This window comes from Brassica napus, chromosome C9 (genome assembly GCF_020379485.1).
Source record: "Brassica napus cultivar Da-Ae chromosome C9, Da-Ae, whole genome shotgun sequence".
NCBI classification, from domain to species: Eukaryota; Viridiplantae; Streptophyta; class Magnoliopsida; order Brassicales; family Brassicaceae; genus Brassica; species Brassica napus.
The window spans coordinates 26,350,128-26,367,397 of record NC_063452.1 but is presented as its reverse complement, the minus strand read 5'-3'; the positions used below and the strand labels follow the sequence as shown (position 1 = coordinate 26,367,397).

At 38.3% G+C, this 17,270-nt stretch overlaps 3 protein-coding genes across 4 annotated transcripts; 2 read left to right on the top strand and 1 right to left on the bottom strand.

Annotated features, from left to right (window-relative positions):
• Positions 1-1,386: 1,386 nt before the first annotated feature.
• LOC125592560 lies at positions 1,387-3,755 on the bottom strand. The gene is made up of 2 exons (XM_048767798.1): positions 1,781-3,755; positions 1,387-1,691 (listed from the first exon to the last, which is right to left on the bottom strand). The coding sequence occupies exons 1-2, from the start codon at positions 3,753-3,755 to the stop codon at positions 1,387-1,389; spliced, it is 2,280 nt and encodes a 759-aa protein (XP_048623755.1).
• Positions 3,756-9,921: 6,166 nt separating this feature from the next.
• Positions 9,922-12,377, top strand: LOC106404935 (AAA-ATPase At1g43910-like). The gene is made up of 3 exons (XM_013845576.3): positions 9,922-10,591; positions 11,090-11,648; positions 11,744-12,377. Exons 1-3 carry the CDS (start codon positions 10,143-10,145, stop codon positions 12,140-12,142), a joined length of 1,407 nt encoding a protein of 468 aa, XP_013701030.1. The 5' UTR covers positions 9,922-10,142; the 3' UTR covers positions 12,143-12,377.
• A 677-nt stretch (positions 12,378-13,054) lies between these two features.
• LOC106404726 (uncharacterized protein At3g43530-like) lies at positions 13,055-15,542 on the top strand. Of its 2 annotated transcripts, XM_013845411.3 has the most exons (5): positions 13,055-13,243; positions 13,741-13,922; positions 14,138-14,836; positions 14,915-15,076; positions 15,165-15,542. In XM_013845411.3, the coding sequence occupies exons 3-5, from the start codon at positions 14,309-14,311 to the stop codon at positions 15,540-15,542; spliced, it is 1,068 nt and encodes a 355-aa protein (XP_013700865.1). In that variant the 5' UTR covers positions 13,055-13,243; positions 13,741-13,922; positions 14,138-14,308. The 2 variants fall into 2 exon arrangements, with proteins under 2 accessions (XP_013700865.1, XP_048624210.1); XM_048768253.1 differs by lacking the exon at positions 13,055-13,243 and having other exon boundaries at positions 13,629-13,922.
• The last annotated feature ends 1,728 nt before the right edge of the window (positions 15,543-17,270 follow it).

The window sequence follows — 17,270 nt, the reverse complement described above, 5'->3', positions numbered from 1 at the left end:
GAAGGAATAGGCAATACGTAGAGAAGTTTGCTTGTATGATTCCTAGAATTGTCAAGGCAGTTGGTCCACCAAAGAGCAAATTACTCCTTACATCCTATTCGATTGTAGATATGCCTATGCAGACAAGATTGAACAAGTCTTGTGCTGATTGCGGGGCATTCGCACTCAAACACTTGGAGTGCATCCTTCTTGGTCTCGACCTCAGTTTAGTGGAAGACGGAATAATGCCTGGTTGCCGACAGAAAATTGCTTATGATATATGGGAGGCTGCCCATGATCCCATTTTAATCCAGCTTATGGCACAACACATCCCTTCGGATTTTGAGAGTTCTACTTTTTATGACCTTGAAGAAGACTGATTATGTGTGTTTGTTTAGGTTTTACCAGGAATGTTGTGACAATACTCTATTTTAGAGTTTTCTAGAAATTATGTGACATGACACTATTTTAGTTTACTAGTTATTTGTGGTTTGATTTTGCATGAAATATTTACAACTAAAATATCCAATTACACTAAACCACTAAACTTATCAATCTTTACCCTAAACCACTAATGAACCCAATATTTACCCTAAAGCCTAAATGAACCCTATACATAAGAACCATATTTTGACCTAATGCCTTTTCTTCCTCATTCTTTCACGACAAAGAGAAATCAAGGGGAGAGAACTTGGTAGATCAACTCAATCATGTCTTCGGTCGGTTCTTCTGTCGATTCAAGATATCAGCACACCAAACAAAGGGGAATTCCGAAAAGATGCAATTGCGGCAAGGAAGTGCATCTTTTCACTTCAACAACTGTCAAAAATCCGGGAAGATTGTTCCATTGTTGTCCGATGGGATCTGAGATGGTTAGTCTGTATTCATATAACCTTCACGCACAGTCCAATCTAACTGTTTGTTGATGTTAATGATGAAGGACAAAACTCACTTGTTCAAATGGACTGATAAGTCAGTTGTTGAGGAAATTGAAGACTTTCAGGATCTGTTTGATGTGCTGCTAGTGGACAATTCCGAGTTTCAAAAATCAGTACGAGCTTCTGAGACAATGCTGAAACGACATAAGAGTAGACTTGAAGAGATGGAAGATGCAATTGCTCGTTCTGAAGAAAATTCCATCAAATGCATTAGAGAGTTAAGGATCATCAAAGCTTTGTTTGTGTGTTGTTTTGCTATGGTCTTCATGTACCTTACCTATGCATGATGTTCAATTTCTTGTTCTGTTTTTTTCTAAATAAATGTTAGACTATGTTCTTTGATGTTTTTGCTGATTTGCATCGAATATAACAAAAAAAATTGGAAAAATCAAACTGTCAATAGGAAGATTCGATTTGTCTCAACAATGTTGTAAGCAAACAGCAAATAACAGAGAACACACACAACAATCTAGATAGGTTTATCACATGTTCCTCTCTTGTGTCCCTCCATACCACACCGGCTGCACTTGTGCTTTTTCTTCTTTGTTGATCCTTGAGAAGATCTAATCTTGTCTTCTACTGTTTCATACCTTCTCTTTACTGGTCTACCAGCACTCTTTCTTGACTCTGGTGGTAAGATCTTCGCAAGTTTAACCTCATCTGGGACATTCCATTCAGCCTCTGGAACTGGTATGGGATTAATGGATTCCGCGTAGGCAGCTCTCCACGCTGCAGTGCTATAGACGCCATCAGTAAATCGGTGTACTTCCATACCTGTGTCAAAAAAAAGACCGACCAATGTCTAAACACTGCAAAATGCTGGAATATATAGGTACCAAGATAATGTTTATATACTTCCATACCTCGAGAATATATTGCAGGAATAGCGTGTCTGCATGGAATTTTTCCTAAATCAAATTTCCCACATGTGCATGTTCTGGTTTCCAGATCAACATGACAATCATATATGTCTCCTTTAACAAGTGATCTGAAGTTGTCAACCTTCTGAACCTGAAACCCTCGAGCCTTCACGATTCTCCTATCAATCTTTTTCTCCACCTTATCGGTTAAAGGATCAATATGTTTGGAGCTTAACATGCGACGCTCATAGAACCATCGGGTCATCATTTCTCTTATACTATCTAGCAAAGGAATTACTGGAAATTGTCTAGGAGATCTCAGAGCTGAATTAATCGACTCGGCTGGGTTATTGGTCCTGATGTCATACCTGGATCCAGGGAAGAGAGAACGAGCCCATTTTCTCACATCAGCCTCCTGTAGATATCGTCCAAGTGCCGGACTGATATCAACAATTTCTGTGAAACGTTCCTGAAATTCACTATACCTATATGTGTTTGAAGCCTTCTCGACCAAAGCAGTGAACCCCTTTGTCCTGAAGAATTTAACCACATTGGTCAGCAAGTGGTGTATACAAATTCCGTGCTTTGATCGTGGGTAGACATCCCTGATTGCTTTAGCAATTGACGCATGTCTATCTGACACAAAAGCTAAGTCTTTACTATCAGGAATAACCACACTCAACTGTCTGAAGAACCACTCCCATGATTCTTCATTCTCTGAATCAGCAACTCCAAATGCAATTGGATACAAGTTGGAGTTACCATCTACAGCTGTAGCAACAAGTAGAACTCCTTTATATTTATTTTTCAGAAAAGTTCCATCAACAACAATCACCCTACGCATATGACTGTGAAATCCTCTAACTGATTGCCCAAACGACATAAATAGATACATGAATCTACCATCCTTCTTAGTTTCATAGTGAGTGTGTGTACCAGGATTAACTTCTTTAATCATATGCAAATATTTTGGTATCTTTGCATAACTTTCGTCTGGTATACCTCTAACAGCTGCAATTGCATACTCACGAGCTTCCCAAGCGTGCCAATAAGTAATTTCGCAGCTATGTTCTAGCCTCATAAACTGAATGATGTCGTTTGCTTTGGGGCCATCATTGGCATCATCAAATCGATGTTGTATCAGCTTTCCAATAGTTCTTGCCGACGCCGTTTTTCCGAAGTTGCTTTTCTTTGAAGGAGCACATGAGTGTATACCCACACACTTATTGATCATGAAATATGTAGACCCATCAACACATTCCGCACGCACAGTCCAGTTGCACGTATTATCCTTACATCGTATAGACCACCACTTTTTCGTTGATTTGGTAACAAGGAAATCGTAATTATTCTTCATCGCCCAAATTTCCATTGTTGCCTTTAGGACACGTTTACTTCGGAAAAGTTGATCTTTCTTCACGAAATCTGTGTTCACAGCTCGGCTTTCCTTTTCACTATCGCCATACTTTTCACTCTTTGAACCAGCATGACCAGAACCATCCTCAACGACATGATTCTTCCTTTTATCACAACACTTTTTTGATGGTTCTGCAAAATCTCCCAGATTTATGTCAGGAACTTCACCTTCCTCAACATTACTTGAATCACACGGTTCCTTATTGAGATCGATATTGACTCGTTCCTTTTCCTTTACACCAGTACCAGTACCAGAGAACGTGACACACAAGGTTGTAGAGGAACCCTTCTTTGCGTAGCCCACAAAGTTACACACTTGTCGATCATTACTGATACTAATGGGAGGATTTCCTCTTTGATTGACCATCTCATAACTGAACTCGACATTAACCAAATTAGGGTCGACCCCATAATCTTCACACACCATGATCTTGAGTTCCTCCAGTAAAGCAGTAGTTTCTAATGTCACCATTCGACCACGCCTTTGTTTGTCTGCCAAGAAACTCCACTCGTCACTGAAACTTGACATCCATACACCAGATTTAACGTAGATTAGAACCATCTTGTGTTGGTTGATAGAAGAGATTTTTGTCGATGAAGAAGAGAGAGGAACAAGGAACGAGGGAGATAGAGATCGTGTGAAGAGAAAAGGGAGAAAATCGTGGGGGGGGGGAGATATTTAGGAAATATTTAGTTAGGATATATTTAGGAAATATATGATCACAAATTTGGAAGTTTCCATTTTTACTTTATTTGGCAAGAATATACATCATACGTAAGGCAGAAATATGTAGAGAGAATGGAAACTACATTCTGCCTTAGGCAGAAATATGTAGAGAGAATGGAAACTACATTCTGCCTTAGGCTATTATATAGTAAAAGGCAGAACAAGGTATGACTTGTAAAAAAGAAAAGGTATTTCACTTACTCTAGGATAGAACTTGTAAAAAAGCCGTAGGTAGACTGAAGATATCAAGATAGAATATTACGACAAAAAATCTAGCTAAGGTAAACTATTGAAGAAAGTGTAGTTTATATTTTCTATCCAAGGTAAACCTATGTACAATACTTTATATTCGATTTGTAGACTACGTAGATGGCTAGAATAAGTATTCTGTTATAGCTTTGATATTAAATAAAACATAGTTCCACAATTTTTAAAAATTAAATTTAAACATAAAAGTATAAATACTTTGGTTTCTAATGATTCTACATTTTTTTATATTTTTTTACCTAAGTTTACTATTTTTTCCACAACACAAGGGCAAAACCAGTCCAAAACGACCAAAGTCTTATTTTGACAAACAAACTTCGAAAGTGTCTTGTTTTTCCAATTCTCCCTAGACTAAATTTCATACTCACTCTAAAGCACCAAATTCCGATTAAACACCTGAACGGCCATACCTAATTAAAAATAACTATTTTCTGAAAATTTGGTTAAAAGGATTAAATTTAGGTTTATTTGTTAAATTTGGATATGATTAAAATAGCTTAATTTTGATATAAACAAAACTAAATTTTGGTATAACTCAGTATAGTAATAATTGAAAACTAGAACTTGAACCGCGATTTAACTTGTGTTCAACGTAAACTTATAAACCGCTGGTTTTATAATAAAAGTCCCATGTATATTTTTTATGTTTTGCAATTTACGTATAGAGTTGAATATATTATTTTATAATATAGATGTCTGATAATAAATTTTTTATTTGTACATAATATAATATTATTAATTTTATAACTTGATGAAATTTGATGTAATATAAGAAAATGTTATCTCCATTTAATACATGCAATTTAATTAATATTCGTACAATATTAATAATGGTCAATATATGAATATTGATTTGGTTAGATAAGCTTCAGAATTGTAATTAATTAATTTAAATTGATTTTAATGTAGTGGCAAAATCTGTAAATAAAAATAAATGCAAAAAAAAGAAGTGTTTAATTTATTGTGAATGCAATGAGTAAATGTATAAATAAAAGAAAATACTAAAAACACTGTTATCTATGTTTCCAAATATTTTTTTATTTATATTGTTATCTATGTTACCAAACAACATCAAAAAATATTTCAGTTTTAATAATATAGATACGGTTAATTGTCAATCCAGCTGAATTTAACCGAATTAGTTTTTATTAAATCACAAGGTTTGATAAGAAGTCCTTCTCTTATTTAATATCAAAAGCTCAATCACAAAGTCACACACTTATCTCATCACACGATATGTCTATTTATATCACATAGACAATATCCTATTCCTAGTTGATAAGCCTCAATATTATGATCATTATCCAAAACACACAAATCATAATTCAACTAGGAAAACATATAACTTGTCTCTTAGGGTTTCTTCAAGCTATAACTCCAACATACTCCCCCTTAAGCTTGAACTCACTCACATCCTTAATTCCAATCAAACTTCTCATTTGCACGAACTTAGTCCTTCCAAGCGGCTTGGTCAGTATGTCAGCTTTCTGCTCACTGCCAGGTACATGCTCAACCTCAACCAGTTCATTCTCAACGCATTCTCGTATAAAATGGAACCTCCTATGTATGTGTTTACTTCGGCCGTGAAACACAGGATTCCTTGCAAGTTGTATCGCAGATTTGTTGTCAACTCTAATGATCACCCGTATGCAAACTTCATTCATGACTTCACTCAGAAACTCTTCAAGCCACACGGCTTGTTTTGCAGCTTCAGTAGCCGCCATAAACTCTGCTTCACAACTCGACAAAGCCACTATCTCTTGCTTAGTAGAACACCAGGTTATAGGACTGTTTCCCAAATAAAAAATATGTCCACTCGTGCTCTTACCATCATCTTTATCCAGGTTATGTGAGCTGTCACTGTAACCAACCAGTTTCACATCTTTTTCCCGATAGAATCGTAGTCCAAGATTACATGTGCCCCGTAAGTACCTCAAAACTTGTTTCAATGCGGCTCCATGAGATTCTCTTGGCTCCTGCATATACCTGCTCAGTACACCAACACTGAAGGAGAGGTCTGGTCGTGTGTGTAGCAAATAACGCAGACAGCCAATACTGCGACGGTAAGCCTTCTCGTCAACTCTCTTCTCATCTGATGCTTTAGACAGGCTTGAGTTCATCTCCATAGGTATGTGTGTAGGGTTACACGAAGCCATGCCTGTTTCCTCTAGTATCTTGAGTGCATATCGGTTTTTCTTTAAGGTAATTCCATTTTCTCCTTGACAAACTTCTATACCCAAGTAGTAAGTCAACATCCCAAGATCACTCATCTCAAATTTGGTGGCCATCTCTTGCTTAAATCCTTCTATCAGTTCAAGTGATGATCCCGTAACCAGCAGGTCATCTACGTATACGAACACAAGAAGAATATTATTGCATACTTCCTTACGATAAAGCGATGGCTCCTTCAAGCATCGATGGAACTTCAGACCTCGCACTAATATGCGATTTAACTTCAGATTCCAAGCTCTTGGTGCTTGACGCAGTCCATAAAGAGCCTTCTTAAGTTTGTATACCTTGCTCTCTTGGCCTTTGACAATAAACCCTTGTGGCTGACTCACATATACTTCTTCTCTCAGGTCACCATGAAGGAACGCGGTTTTGACATCTAGATGATGTATCATCCAACCTTTTGAAGCAGCTAACCCAATAATCAGGCGTATGGTCTCAATACGAGCCACAGGAGCGAAGACCTCATCATAATCAATGCCGTGTTTTTGCACATACCCTTTTGCCACCAAACGAGCCTTGAATTTATTGATGCTTCCATCTGCGTTTCGCTTGACCTTAAAGACCCACTTGAGACCAATCGGCTTGGCTCCTATAGGTAAGTCAACGAGGTCCCAAGTTTTATTTTCTTCTATCGAAGTGATCTCGTCTTTACATGCATCTACCCATACCTTTAGCCTTGATGCTTCATCATAATCCCACGGTTCTTCATTTACTATCATCAAGAGCCGTTCACTTTCGATCTCACACAACAAAATGTAGTCCTCAAGGTAGGCGGGTTTAGTACTTACACGCTGTGATCTCCTTGGTTGTTGATGATCATCTTCTTCAGAGCCTTCATCATGAGCTGATTCACTGTCGTTCTCCTCTTCTGCTGTCGTTTCATTATCATCACCGACTGCATTGTTTTCACTTTCATCAGTATTGCCATTCGATCCAAGGTTCACAATAAATTCCCCAGGCTCTGTGTGCTCTGTTTCATCTTTCTCGTACCAGTTCCATTCCTTTTCCTCAGTGAAGTGGACATCACGGCTTACACGTATCTTCTTTGTACTAGGGTCGAGTAAGCGATATGCTTTTGACCCTGGTTCTGTTCCCAAGTGAACCAGTTTTCTTGATCTATCATCAAGTTTTCTCCTTCCTGGTGCTTCTGTTCTCGCATAGCACACGCATCCAAACACCTTTATATGGCTAACATTTGGCTTTCGAGATCGTAGCATCTCGTATGGAGTCTTGCCATCCAAAGTCTTTGTCGCTAGTCGATTGATCAGGTACGTGGAGTGTCTCACAGCTTCTCCCCATAGCTCGTTTGGAACACTCATATGCTTCAACAAACTCCTTGTCATCTCCAGAAGCGTGCGGTTGCGTCTCTCAACAACGCCATTCTGTTGAGGGGAGTACGGTGCTGTTAAGTGTCGTTGAATGCCATTAGTTTCACAGTAGACACTGAACTCTTGAGATATAAACTCTCCCCCCCTGTCTGTTCTCAACATCTTGATTTGGTTTTCTGTTTCTAGCTCGATCATCCTTTTGAAGGATTTAAACTTCTCGAATGCCTCACTTTTTTCTCTTAGTAACACGGTCCACATATACCGAGTATGATCATCAATAAACACCAGTACATATCTCTTCTGAGCAGGTGTTGACGGTGATATTGGACCACACAAGTCTCCATGAATCAGCTCAAGTGGACTCGATGCACGGAAGTTTGTTGTTTTTGGGAAAGGTTTTCTTGCCTGATTTCCAAGTAAGCAGGACTCACAGGTTTCTTTCTTGATCGTAACATTCGGTAATCCATCAACAAAATCCCTTTTCACCATTAGCTTCAGTGTTTGGAGATTAACATGTCCAAGTCGAGCATGCCACAAGCTTGACTCCGTTGCAGATTTTATTTGCAGACATTGAACTGTATCAACAGACAAAACTACCTTGTAGAGCCGACTTGGCGATCGTGTAGTCTGGACCATGAGATCTCCACGTTTATCAAACAAGCTAAGTGTGTTGTTTTTCATACGAACCTCACAACCTACCTCAGTAGCTTGCCCCAAGCTTATGATATTGCTCTTTAGGCCAGGGATGTAGTAAACATTGCTCAAGATTTTCTTCTCTCCTCCTTCGAAAACAAAGCGTATAGAACCTTTACCTCTTATATCAATTCGAGAATCGTCACCAAACCTTACTTTCCCGGTCACAGTTTCATCAAGTTTGATAAAAAACAATCGTTCTCCACACATATGGTTTGAAGCTCCATTGTCAAGGTACCATACCTTCTCTGTATCATGACTAGATTCAAATATAGAAGGATTTACCTTCCTCTCATTGAGATAAACTATCTCATGTACCATTAATTCATCATCTTCCTCAGTGTCATCATCATTTTTTTTTTCAACATTCTCTTGGACTTGCAGCAGTTTATCTGGACAATCACTAGCATAGTGACCCTGTTTGTCACAGCTGAAGCAAGTTATATGAGAATTATCTCTGCCTCGTCCTTGCTTATATGCATCTCTTTGCGCAGAGAACGTTCCAGAACGGCCACGGCCTCTACCTCTCCATGTAGAACGTCCGCCACGTCCCCTGCCTCTGCCATATGAATCAGAGATTGCGTACATCAGTTTGTCCTTGTCATCTTGTGCGCTTTCTTCTTCATCTTCTTCATTGATCCTCTCTTCAAAGGCTTTTAACCGTCCAACAATATCCTCAAAAGTTGTTGTGTTGAGATCCAGAAACTGTTCTAGAGAAGCAACCATGTGGATATAGCTCTTCCTAGGTAAGCTTTTAAGAAATTTCTTAACAAGCTTTGTCTCTTCCATTATCATTCCCAAAGATGCAGCCTTTGATGAGATTTCCGATAGTTTACCAGAGAATGTATCAATAGTATCTTCATCTTTCATCTTTAGTTTATCAAACTCTACCATTAGGGTTTGGAGTCTAGCCTCCTTTACCCTTTCAGCCCCAACATACCTAGCTTTTATTGCCTCCCATATTTCCTTAGCTGTCGACATGTCGCCAACTTGGAGTGTCAACACTTCAGGTATAGATTGGCATATGAGTACCATAGCTAGGTTATTTTTCTTCTCGTCTTTGTTTCCCGGATCAATTGTTTCCCATACTTCATTAACCTTAAGTGCGAGCTTCATTCTCATGGACCAGACGGTATAGTTTGAAGAAGTTAACATTGGATATTTGATGGAGGATGTTCCAATACCTTTAGTCGCAATTGTTTCTTCTTTTACATCTGCCATGATTGTTGAACTTAGATCTCAAGCTTTAAACCCTTAAGGCTCTGATACCACGTATTAAATCACAAGGTTTGATAAGAAGTCCTTCTCCTATTGCTGATCGGTGTAACTTAAGATAACCAAACTATAACTGAAAACCAAAAATTCTTGGTCCGGTTAGCTCGGTTCGGTTTAAATCGCAGGCTTAGTAACTGTCTACTGATACTGCAAGCTGTTTTCAAAACTTAATTACATGCTAATGTTCAATTGGTTCGTACAGTCACAACAACAGTATTTAACAATGTGGTTACAAATTAAAACTAATAAATCAATTTCCTTAAGAGGAAAGCCCAACTGTATCTCTCGAATGTTCCATTTCTACAATTAGAAGCTAGTAAACTTGCTCACCAATTTTTTCCTCTCTTTAAAACACACAACACACACACACATCACTTGCTTAATCATCACATTATCTTCATCACCACCTGAAACTGGTTTAACAACAATGGCGCCCACTACATTCTTCACTCAAAGGATCCCTTCAGTTTCTGAGATCTTCTCGATGTACACATCTCTCTCTGCTTTCATGATCCTCTTCCGAACCATCCTCAACGAGATCATCCCGACCAAAGTCCGTGACTTTATCGTGTCAAGATTCAGAGACTTCTTCTCTTCTTACTTCAACCCGAACTTCACATTCATCATCGAGGAACGGTGCGATTACGTCACGAACCAGACGTTCCGTGCCGCCGAGACTTACTTGCCGACCCTTCTCTCCGGAATCTCCACCGGAAGTCTCCTCGTCCATTCTAGCAACCTCAAGAACCCGTTGGCTAAGCCCAAGTTCGGAATCCCTGTAAAAGCCAAGATCTTGGATGACTTCGAAGGGATCTCTCTCGAGTGGACTCTTCTGTCGGAAAGAAACGACAATCCTCACCAGAGCCTACCAAAACGGTAACTTTTCTTAACATAAACCCCAAAGTTTAAGAATGTCATAAAACAAACCCTAAAGTTTAAGGATGTTAGAAAAAGAGACCCTAAAGTTTCGCGATTTATCATTCACCTGAGTCTAACTAAGTTTTCTAGTTCTTTATGTTCTGTAATAAAAGTCGTAGCTTTTGACATTAATTTTCAACTTTTATTAACATAAACCCCAAAGTTTAAGAATGTTAGAAATGAAACCCTAAAGTTTAAGGATGTTAGAAAAAACCTCTAAAGTTTTGTGATTTATTATTCAACTAAGTTTTCTGTTCTTTTATGTTCTGTAATAAGTTGTAGCTTTTGACATTAGTTTGCAACTTTTCTTAACATAAATCCCAAATTTAAAGGATGTTAGAAAGGAAACCTTAAAGTTTTGTGATTAATCATTCACCCAAGTCTAACTAAGTTTTATCTTCAGTAATAACTCGTTGTTTTCTTACATTAATTTGTAAATATTTGATGGGGTTTCAGGTACTTTCATTTGACATGTAAGAAGGAGTTTAGGGACAAGATCATGTCAGAGTACTTCACATACATTGCAAAATCATCCTTGAAGATACTGACAAGCAGAGACAATCTCAAGATCCATACTTACGATCCAAACGATCATTCATGGGAATCAGCAATCTTCCAACACCACACGACGTTTGAAACCCTAGCAATGGAGCCTGACGCCAAGAACACTTTGATGCGTGACCTAGACGCTTTCTCCAATGGAAAGGACTTTTTCAAAACCGTGGGACGAGCTTGGAAACGCGGTTACCTTCTTTACGGTCCCCCTGGGACAGGGAAGTCATCTCTTGTCGCCGCTATTGCTAACCACATGAACTATAATATCTATGATCTTCAGCTTCAGAGCGTTCAAGACGATGCAATGCTTAGACAGATTCTTACTAGAACCGAGAACCGGTCGATTCTTCTCATTGAAGATCTTGACTGCAGTGGAGCGGATGCTTCTTGTAGAAAAGAGAATAAAGATGAAGGAGAAGATGGTGAGAATCAGGCCAAGAACAACAAGAAGGATCCTAAGGTTTTATAATGAGTATATACATTCACTATAATATGCAGATAAAGTATTTCTCATTTGTGTGTTCTGATTCTTGATTTTTTCTTTGTGGTTTTTAGGTATCTTTGTCTGGTCTGCTGAACTTTGTAGACGGGTTATGGTCAAGCTGTGTAGAGGAACGGATCATAGTCTTCACCACGAACCATAAGGAGAAACTGGATCCAGCATTGCTGAGGCCAGGAAGAATGGATGTTCATATACTCATGGATTACTGTACGCCTAATGTTTTCAAGAAGCTCGCTGCAATGTATCTTGATTATGTCGAAGAGCATGATCTGTTTGAGCCTATTGAGAAGATGTTCCGTGAGGTGAAAGCAACTCCAGCTGAGGTCATAGAGCAGCTTATGGTGAGCAAGGATCCTGATGTTGCGCTTAAGGGGCTCATGGGGTTTCTTGAAAGCAAGAAGATGATTAGAGAGAGTGAAGAATCTGAACCAAAAGAAGCAGATGAGGAATGAAGCTTGAAGGATCCATGGAAGTACTTTAGTACTAATTATGTAGTTAATAACTAAGAAGTAACTGAAGTTTAGTGACTGATGGATCCATGGAAGCGGTAATTAAGTCCCTCAATTGTCACAGTTTCATATTTGGGAATGAGGTTTTAGTAAAAAGGACCTAAAGCTATTTTAAGATCTGACTGTAGCTACATACCCAGTGTCTTCATTCAAGATGCAAATTGGTCTCTTGTCACTAGCTTAGCTGCATCTATGCAAGTAAAAGAAATTATAGTTTTCAGAATCAGCTATGATCAGTAACAAAAATATAGACTTTTGGTGACCTTTGTTTAAAGAACATAATTACAGGAAATAACACCCACAGTAGAAAGTTTATAACTTGTTTGTATAAATATAAGAAAATGAAAGAAATGCCTTCTATGATTAGAACTTAAGTAAAATAATCTCGATAAACTGGATTAGTGTTGATAATGAATGTAATGATTAAAAGAATGACTTCTCAATTTTATGTGCTTATAGACTTTGTTCAGCGTAACTGTGTAAGTGTGCCTTTATGTCTCGTAAGCCTCTGGTTGATGGTTCATCCCAGCTTTGATTTATTCTATTAGGCTCCACTATTTCGCATAGTCGGCTGCACGTGCCACACCTAAGTTTTTGGACCACATGTCATTGGACCATGAGTCATTATCTGACTGGTTCAACCTTTTCTTAATTCGGTCTTGATTGGTCGGAGGTTAACTCCATATATCCCATACCCCGTTGAAAACCTGTATTCTCCCCTTAATAAAAAATATTTTTTTATTATTTTTAAATGAAAAAAGTGGCTAAAAACAAGAGTATCCTTAACAAAATCATCTAATTACTTAACCTGGCCAGAGATATACGACATATCCAAACCAATTCGGATCTAAAACGGTTCCTAAATCTAAACGCTCCCGTTTCAATACTTCCTCTCATTTCTGGCAAATAGACTCTCTCTCTTTTTCTCGCGACAGAAACTACGACAAACCCTAGAATTTCTATCCTCTTCGTTTCTTTTTCTTTCTCTGTAATAATTGAGCCTCCATCTTCCGTATCGACAAGAGATCGACATCTTTCATCTTGGTAAGTAATTTATTCTGGTTGTTTCGTCGTATTTTGTATTTGGATTAGATAAAAATTGGGGAAAACTTGTAGGTTGTACACGAAACTAAGGTGTTATCTTTAGTAAGTGAGTTTGTGTTATGAAATTGGGGGAAAACACAGTGAAATCTTTGATTTGGTATATGTTATGATAAAAAAATATTTTAGACTCTTATTTTGGATCAAATTGTTGCGATTTTGTGGTTTTTTTACTGGATAAGTTAAATCTAATTGGTGAGATGCCTTGTTGAAACAAAAACTATGAAATAGGGACAAAATGTATATGAAACAAGTAAGTATTCAATTAGAGAGAATGTTGGGTTGAATGTTTGATATGTGAAACCGAATTGGGGGATTGAGTCTTTGAACGTTTGAGCATATATAGATTGAAAGGGACTTGGAGATTTATTAATTGAGTGAATGATATTAAGATTATGCAAATTAATGATTCTCGTTCTTGGTTGGTATTGGATTTTCAGAGGATCAAGATAATGGGAGGCCGTAAGAAGCGCAGACAGAAAAATCAGAGTAATCAGAAAAAGGAACGACCACAAGAGCAAGAAAAAACATTGATCCTGTAGTAGAAGAGCATGTAGAAGAGCATATTGTAGAAGAGCTTTCAGACGGGAACTCAAGTGATGATCTATCTGCTCCATCTGAGGTAAAATATTATTTTCGTATTAGTTGAATAAAGTGTTACTTCTCGTGTATTGGGTTTAGTTGAATAAAATGTCATTGGTCGTGTATTAATTGTATGACTAGTTCTACTAGGACATAATTGTATTACTGGTGTAAATAGTTTTACTAGTACATAATTGTATTGTTGTTGTGAGTAGCAGGAATAAAAATATTTTGTTGGTTTTATTTGCTTTGCAGGAATCCCAACCACTGCCACCTTGTGATCTCTACTTCAAGAACATCGAATACACCAAGACGTGTAAGATACAGAGCAAGTGCTCTGTGACCAACACGGTGGATGTCATCAAAGAGCTTAAGAATGAGTTGGCCTGGTTTGAAAGGCACCCTCAGTTTAGCCATTTTTTCCACATGCCTCGACAAGAATACTTGAAGCTGCAGGGTATGTGGATGCTTCTACTGCGCACTATTCCCTTAGCCGAAGAAGAGGACACAACTTGGTTTGCAGTTAATGTAGTACCCATCCGGTATTCCATGAGAGAGCATGCACTCATCTCAGGATTGGACTGCCGTGATTACCCGCCTAACTATAAGAAGTTGGGAAGTTTTGAGTTTGTAGATAGGCATTTCCAGTCACATAAGGAGATCACAATGAATTCTGTGAAGACGAAGTTGCTGAGTATGAGATCGTGTGGGGATCGACTCAAGATGGCCGTGCTATTCTTCCTAGGCACGATTCTCAGAGGGAATCGAAGGTATAATGGACGCATGGACACTTTCATATTAAGAGTCGTCAATGATTTGGAAGTTTGTGAAACTTTTCCTTGGGGTCGCTTGACATTTGAAGATGCCATCCATTCGATTAATAAAGTGATGAAGCATCTCAAGGGGAAACCTAAAAGTAGTGTCAACTTCCCTGGATTCATAGTTCCTTTAGAGGTAACTTATTCTTAACTTATTCTTTAGAGGTAAATTTTACTTGTTGTATGATTGGGCTTTGACAAATTCTTTATGTAGGTTCTGGCGTTTGAGTGTATTCCAGCTCTGAATGCAAGATATAGAGAACAAGTACCAGGCTGTATGAGTAACTGTCCGAGGATGTGTAAGAAGCAATTCATAAGTAACAATATGAAGGGTTATCCACTTGAGGACTTGTACGAGACTGTTGGAGAAACTATGGTAAATAAACTCTGTCAGTTCTCCTATTTTTATTAGGTTAGTGGGATAAAATTTTGTGCAAATGATATTGTTTTGATTTATATTTCAGACAATCAAAAGTTTTCTGCTTCCTACTCTGGATGAAGAAACTCTCATGGCGCGAATAGTGGAAGACGAGCTAGAGTATGATAAGGAAGATGGACCAAGTAACATGTGGAGCGCATGGCTTACTATAAAAGGGAAGCCTATCTGGTGGAAGGAGCTCTATGAGTTAGATGTGGCTGCAAGAGAGTTTCCTAAGAAGAAAGACAAAGGGAAAGTGTCTGAGGAAGCATCCTCCTCTAATGATGGGTTGGAGAACGTTTTGAAAGGGTTTGAAGAGAGGTTGATGGCTTCCTTAACTGAAGTGAATGTGAAGGTGGAGACAATGGGGAAGCGGCTTGATGGCATTGAAAAAAAGCCAACATGTTTTAAAAGAGAAAGCTAAGAAGATGAAAGCAACAGAGAAGAGGCTGAGTGCAATTAATTCAAAATTGCCAATATTTTTTAAGAAAGAGGGGTAAGAAGCAAGATGTAATGGCCACACAGCTTGATGCCATTGAGAAAGGCCAAGGTGTCATGAAAAAAAAAGTTAGGAGGATGGCAAGGAAACTGAAAGAGAAGGTTTTTGACAACCAAGACATGGGTTTTAACAGTCAGGGCATGGATTTTGACAGGGATTTTAACAGAAAGAATTCTGAGGAAGCGAAAGAGGAAAAAAAGGCTCAGACAGATGACGCGGAAATGGTTGATGCAACACAAGAACATGAAACCGAGGCAAAGATCAATACAAACAATGAACCTGAGGAGGAGAAAACCTCTGAAGCCGAGGCTCAATTTGAAGAAGGCAAAGATGTTGAACAAGAAACTGAAGGGAAAGATGTTCAAGAAGAAGGTGAAGGGAAAGATGATCACGAAGAGATCAGTCAGGCTCCGGTTGAGGCAGAGATCAATGAGGCTCGGGTTGGAGAAGAACCTGAGGGGAAAGAGGTTCAAGAAGAAGGTGAAGGGAAAGATGATCAAGAAGAGATCAGTGAGGCTCCGGTTGAGGCAGAAATCAATGAGGCTCGGATTGGAGAAGAACCTGAGGACGCTGAGAAAATAGAGAAAGAATATGAGAAAGAACCCAAGGAGGAAGAGTGTAGGAAATACACGGAGGAAGAGAAAGCAGGGTGGATTCTTACCATTTTCAAAAGCTATGATGGATTTTTTCCATTTTTGAGAGCTCGTGTTGCGGATCCGAGGGATGGAACCGATGGAACTGCTCATGCTTTTATTGTGAATCAGATGGCTGGAACTCCTCCTGCTTCTGTTGTGGATCAGATGGATGAAACTACTCCTGCTCCAGTTGTGGGTACACCACCACGTGGTAGGACTAAGGCAATGGCTGCGAGGAAAGGATTACATACACCACCACGTGGTAGGAAAAATGCTGATAATCCACAGAAGTTTACAACGCCACCACCGGAAAAAGAGTACGTTTACCATCACAGTGGCTTTCCTCTCCTTTCATGGAAGGGAATACTGATGAGATTGAAGGACCGAAGAAGAAGCCTAAAACCAAGGCTTAGAAAGACTATTGGTTAAAAATATTTTGATGTTTAATATTAACTCGGCATTGTAATGAACTTATGTAGGATGATTTGTTTAAACTTATGCTTTGTTTATGTGAAACCTTGGAAGTTTTAAGTTTTTTATTTTGGACTTGTATGATTGAGTTGTAACAGGTTTGGACCACTAGTAATACAAGATATTACCATGCCTAAAAATCTAAATTTGTACTACTAGGTTTATTAGGTATTACTAAGGATCAATCAACACTTTCAAATAAAATTGACACACATACAAAACGTGTAACACATGTGCAAAACGTGTAAAACATGCAAAACATTCTCAACATATTTATACTTAGTAATACTCAAGGTTTTAGTAATACTATGTTGTTCATAGTAATACATTTACAAAATTTCAACATTTATTAGTAATACCACATCTAAAACAAAACTTTCGTAGTAAAACCAATTAATGTAGACAGTTTAAGATTGAATATAAAACATTGGTAGAAAAAAATTCAGAAAAAAATGTATTTTGTGTTATTCACCTCGTTATGTCCTAACCATAAAGGCATTAGTCATAGAAATATAAGGATGTTTTGTATGGAAATGGAAAGTTTTCT

Bases quoted from the DNA above. Each gene is read 5' to 3' on its own strand.
- LOC125592560 (XM_048767798.1), bottom strand. From the start codon at position 3,755: ATGGTTCTAATCTACGTTAAATCTGGTGTATGGATGTCAAGTTTCAGT. The intron at 1,692-1,780 runs GTATGGAAGTAT...TTTTTGACACAG, and splicing joins TCCTGCAATATATTCTCGAG to GTATGGAAGTACACCGATTT.
- LOC106404935 (XM_013845576.3), top strand. From the start codon at position 10,143: ATGGCGCCCACTACATTCTTCACTCAAAGGATCCCTTCAGTTTCTGAG. The intron at 10,592-11,089 runs GTAACTTTTCTT...ATGGGGTTTCAG, and splicing joins CACCAGAGCCTACCAAAACG to GTACTTTCATTTGACATGTA. The intron at 11,649-11,743 runs GTTTTATAATGA...TGTGGTTTTTAG, and splicing joins ACAACAAGAAGGATCCTAAG to GTATCTTTGTCTGGTCTGCT.
- LOC106404726 (XM_013845411.3), top strand. From the start codon at position 14,309: ATGCCTCGACAAGAATACTTGAAGCTGCAGGGTATGTGGATGCTTCTA. The intron at 14,837-14,914 runs GTAACTTATTCT...TTCTTTATGTAG, and splicing joins GATTCATAGTTCCTTTAGAG to GTTCTGGCGTTTGAGTGTAT. The intron at 15,077-15,164 runs GTAAATAAACTC...TTTATATTTCAG, and splicing joins AGACTGTTGGAGAAACTATG to ACAATCAAAAGTTTTCTGCT.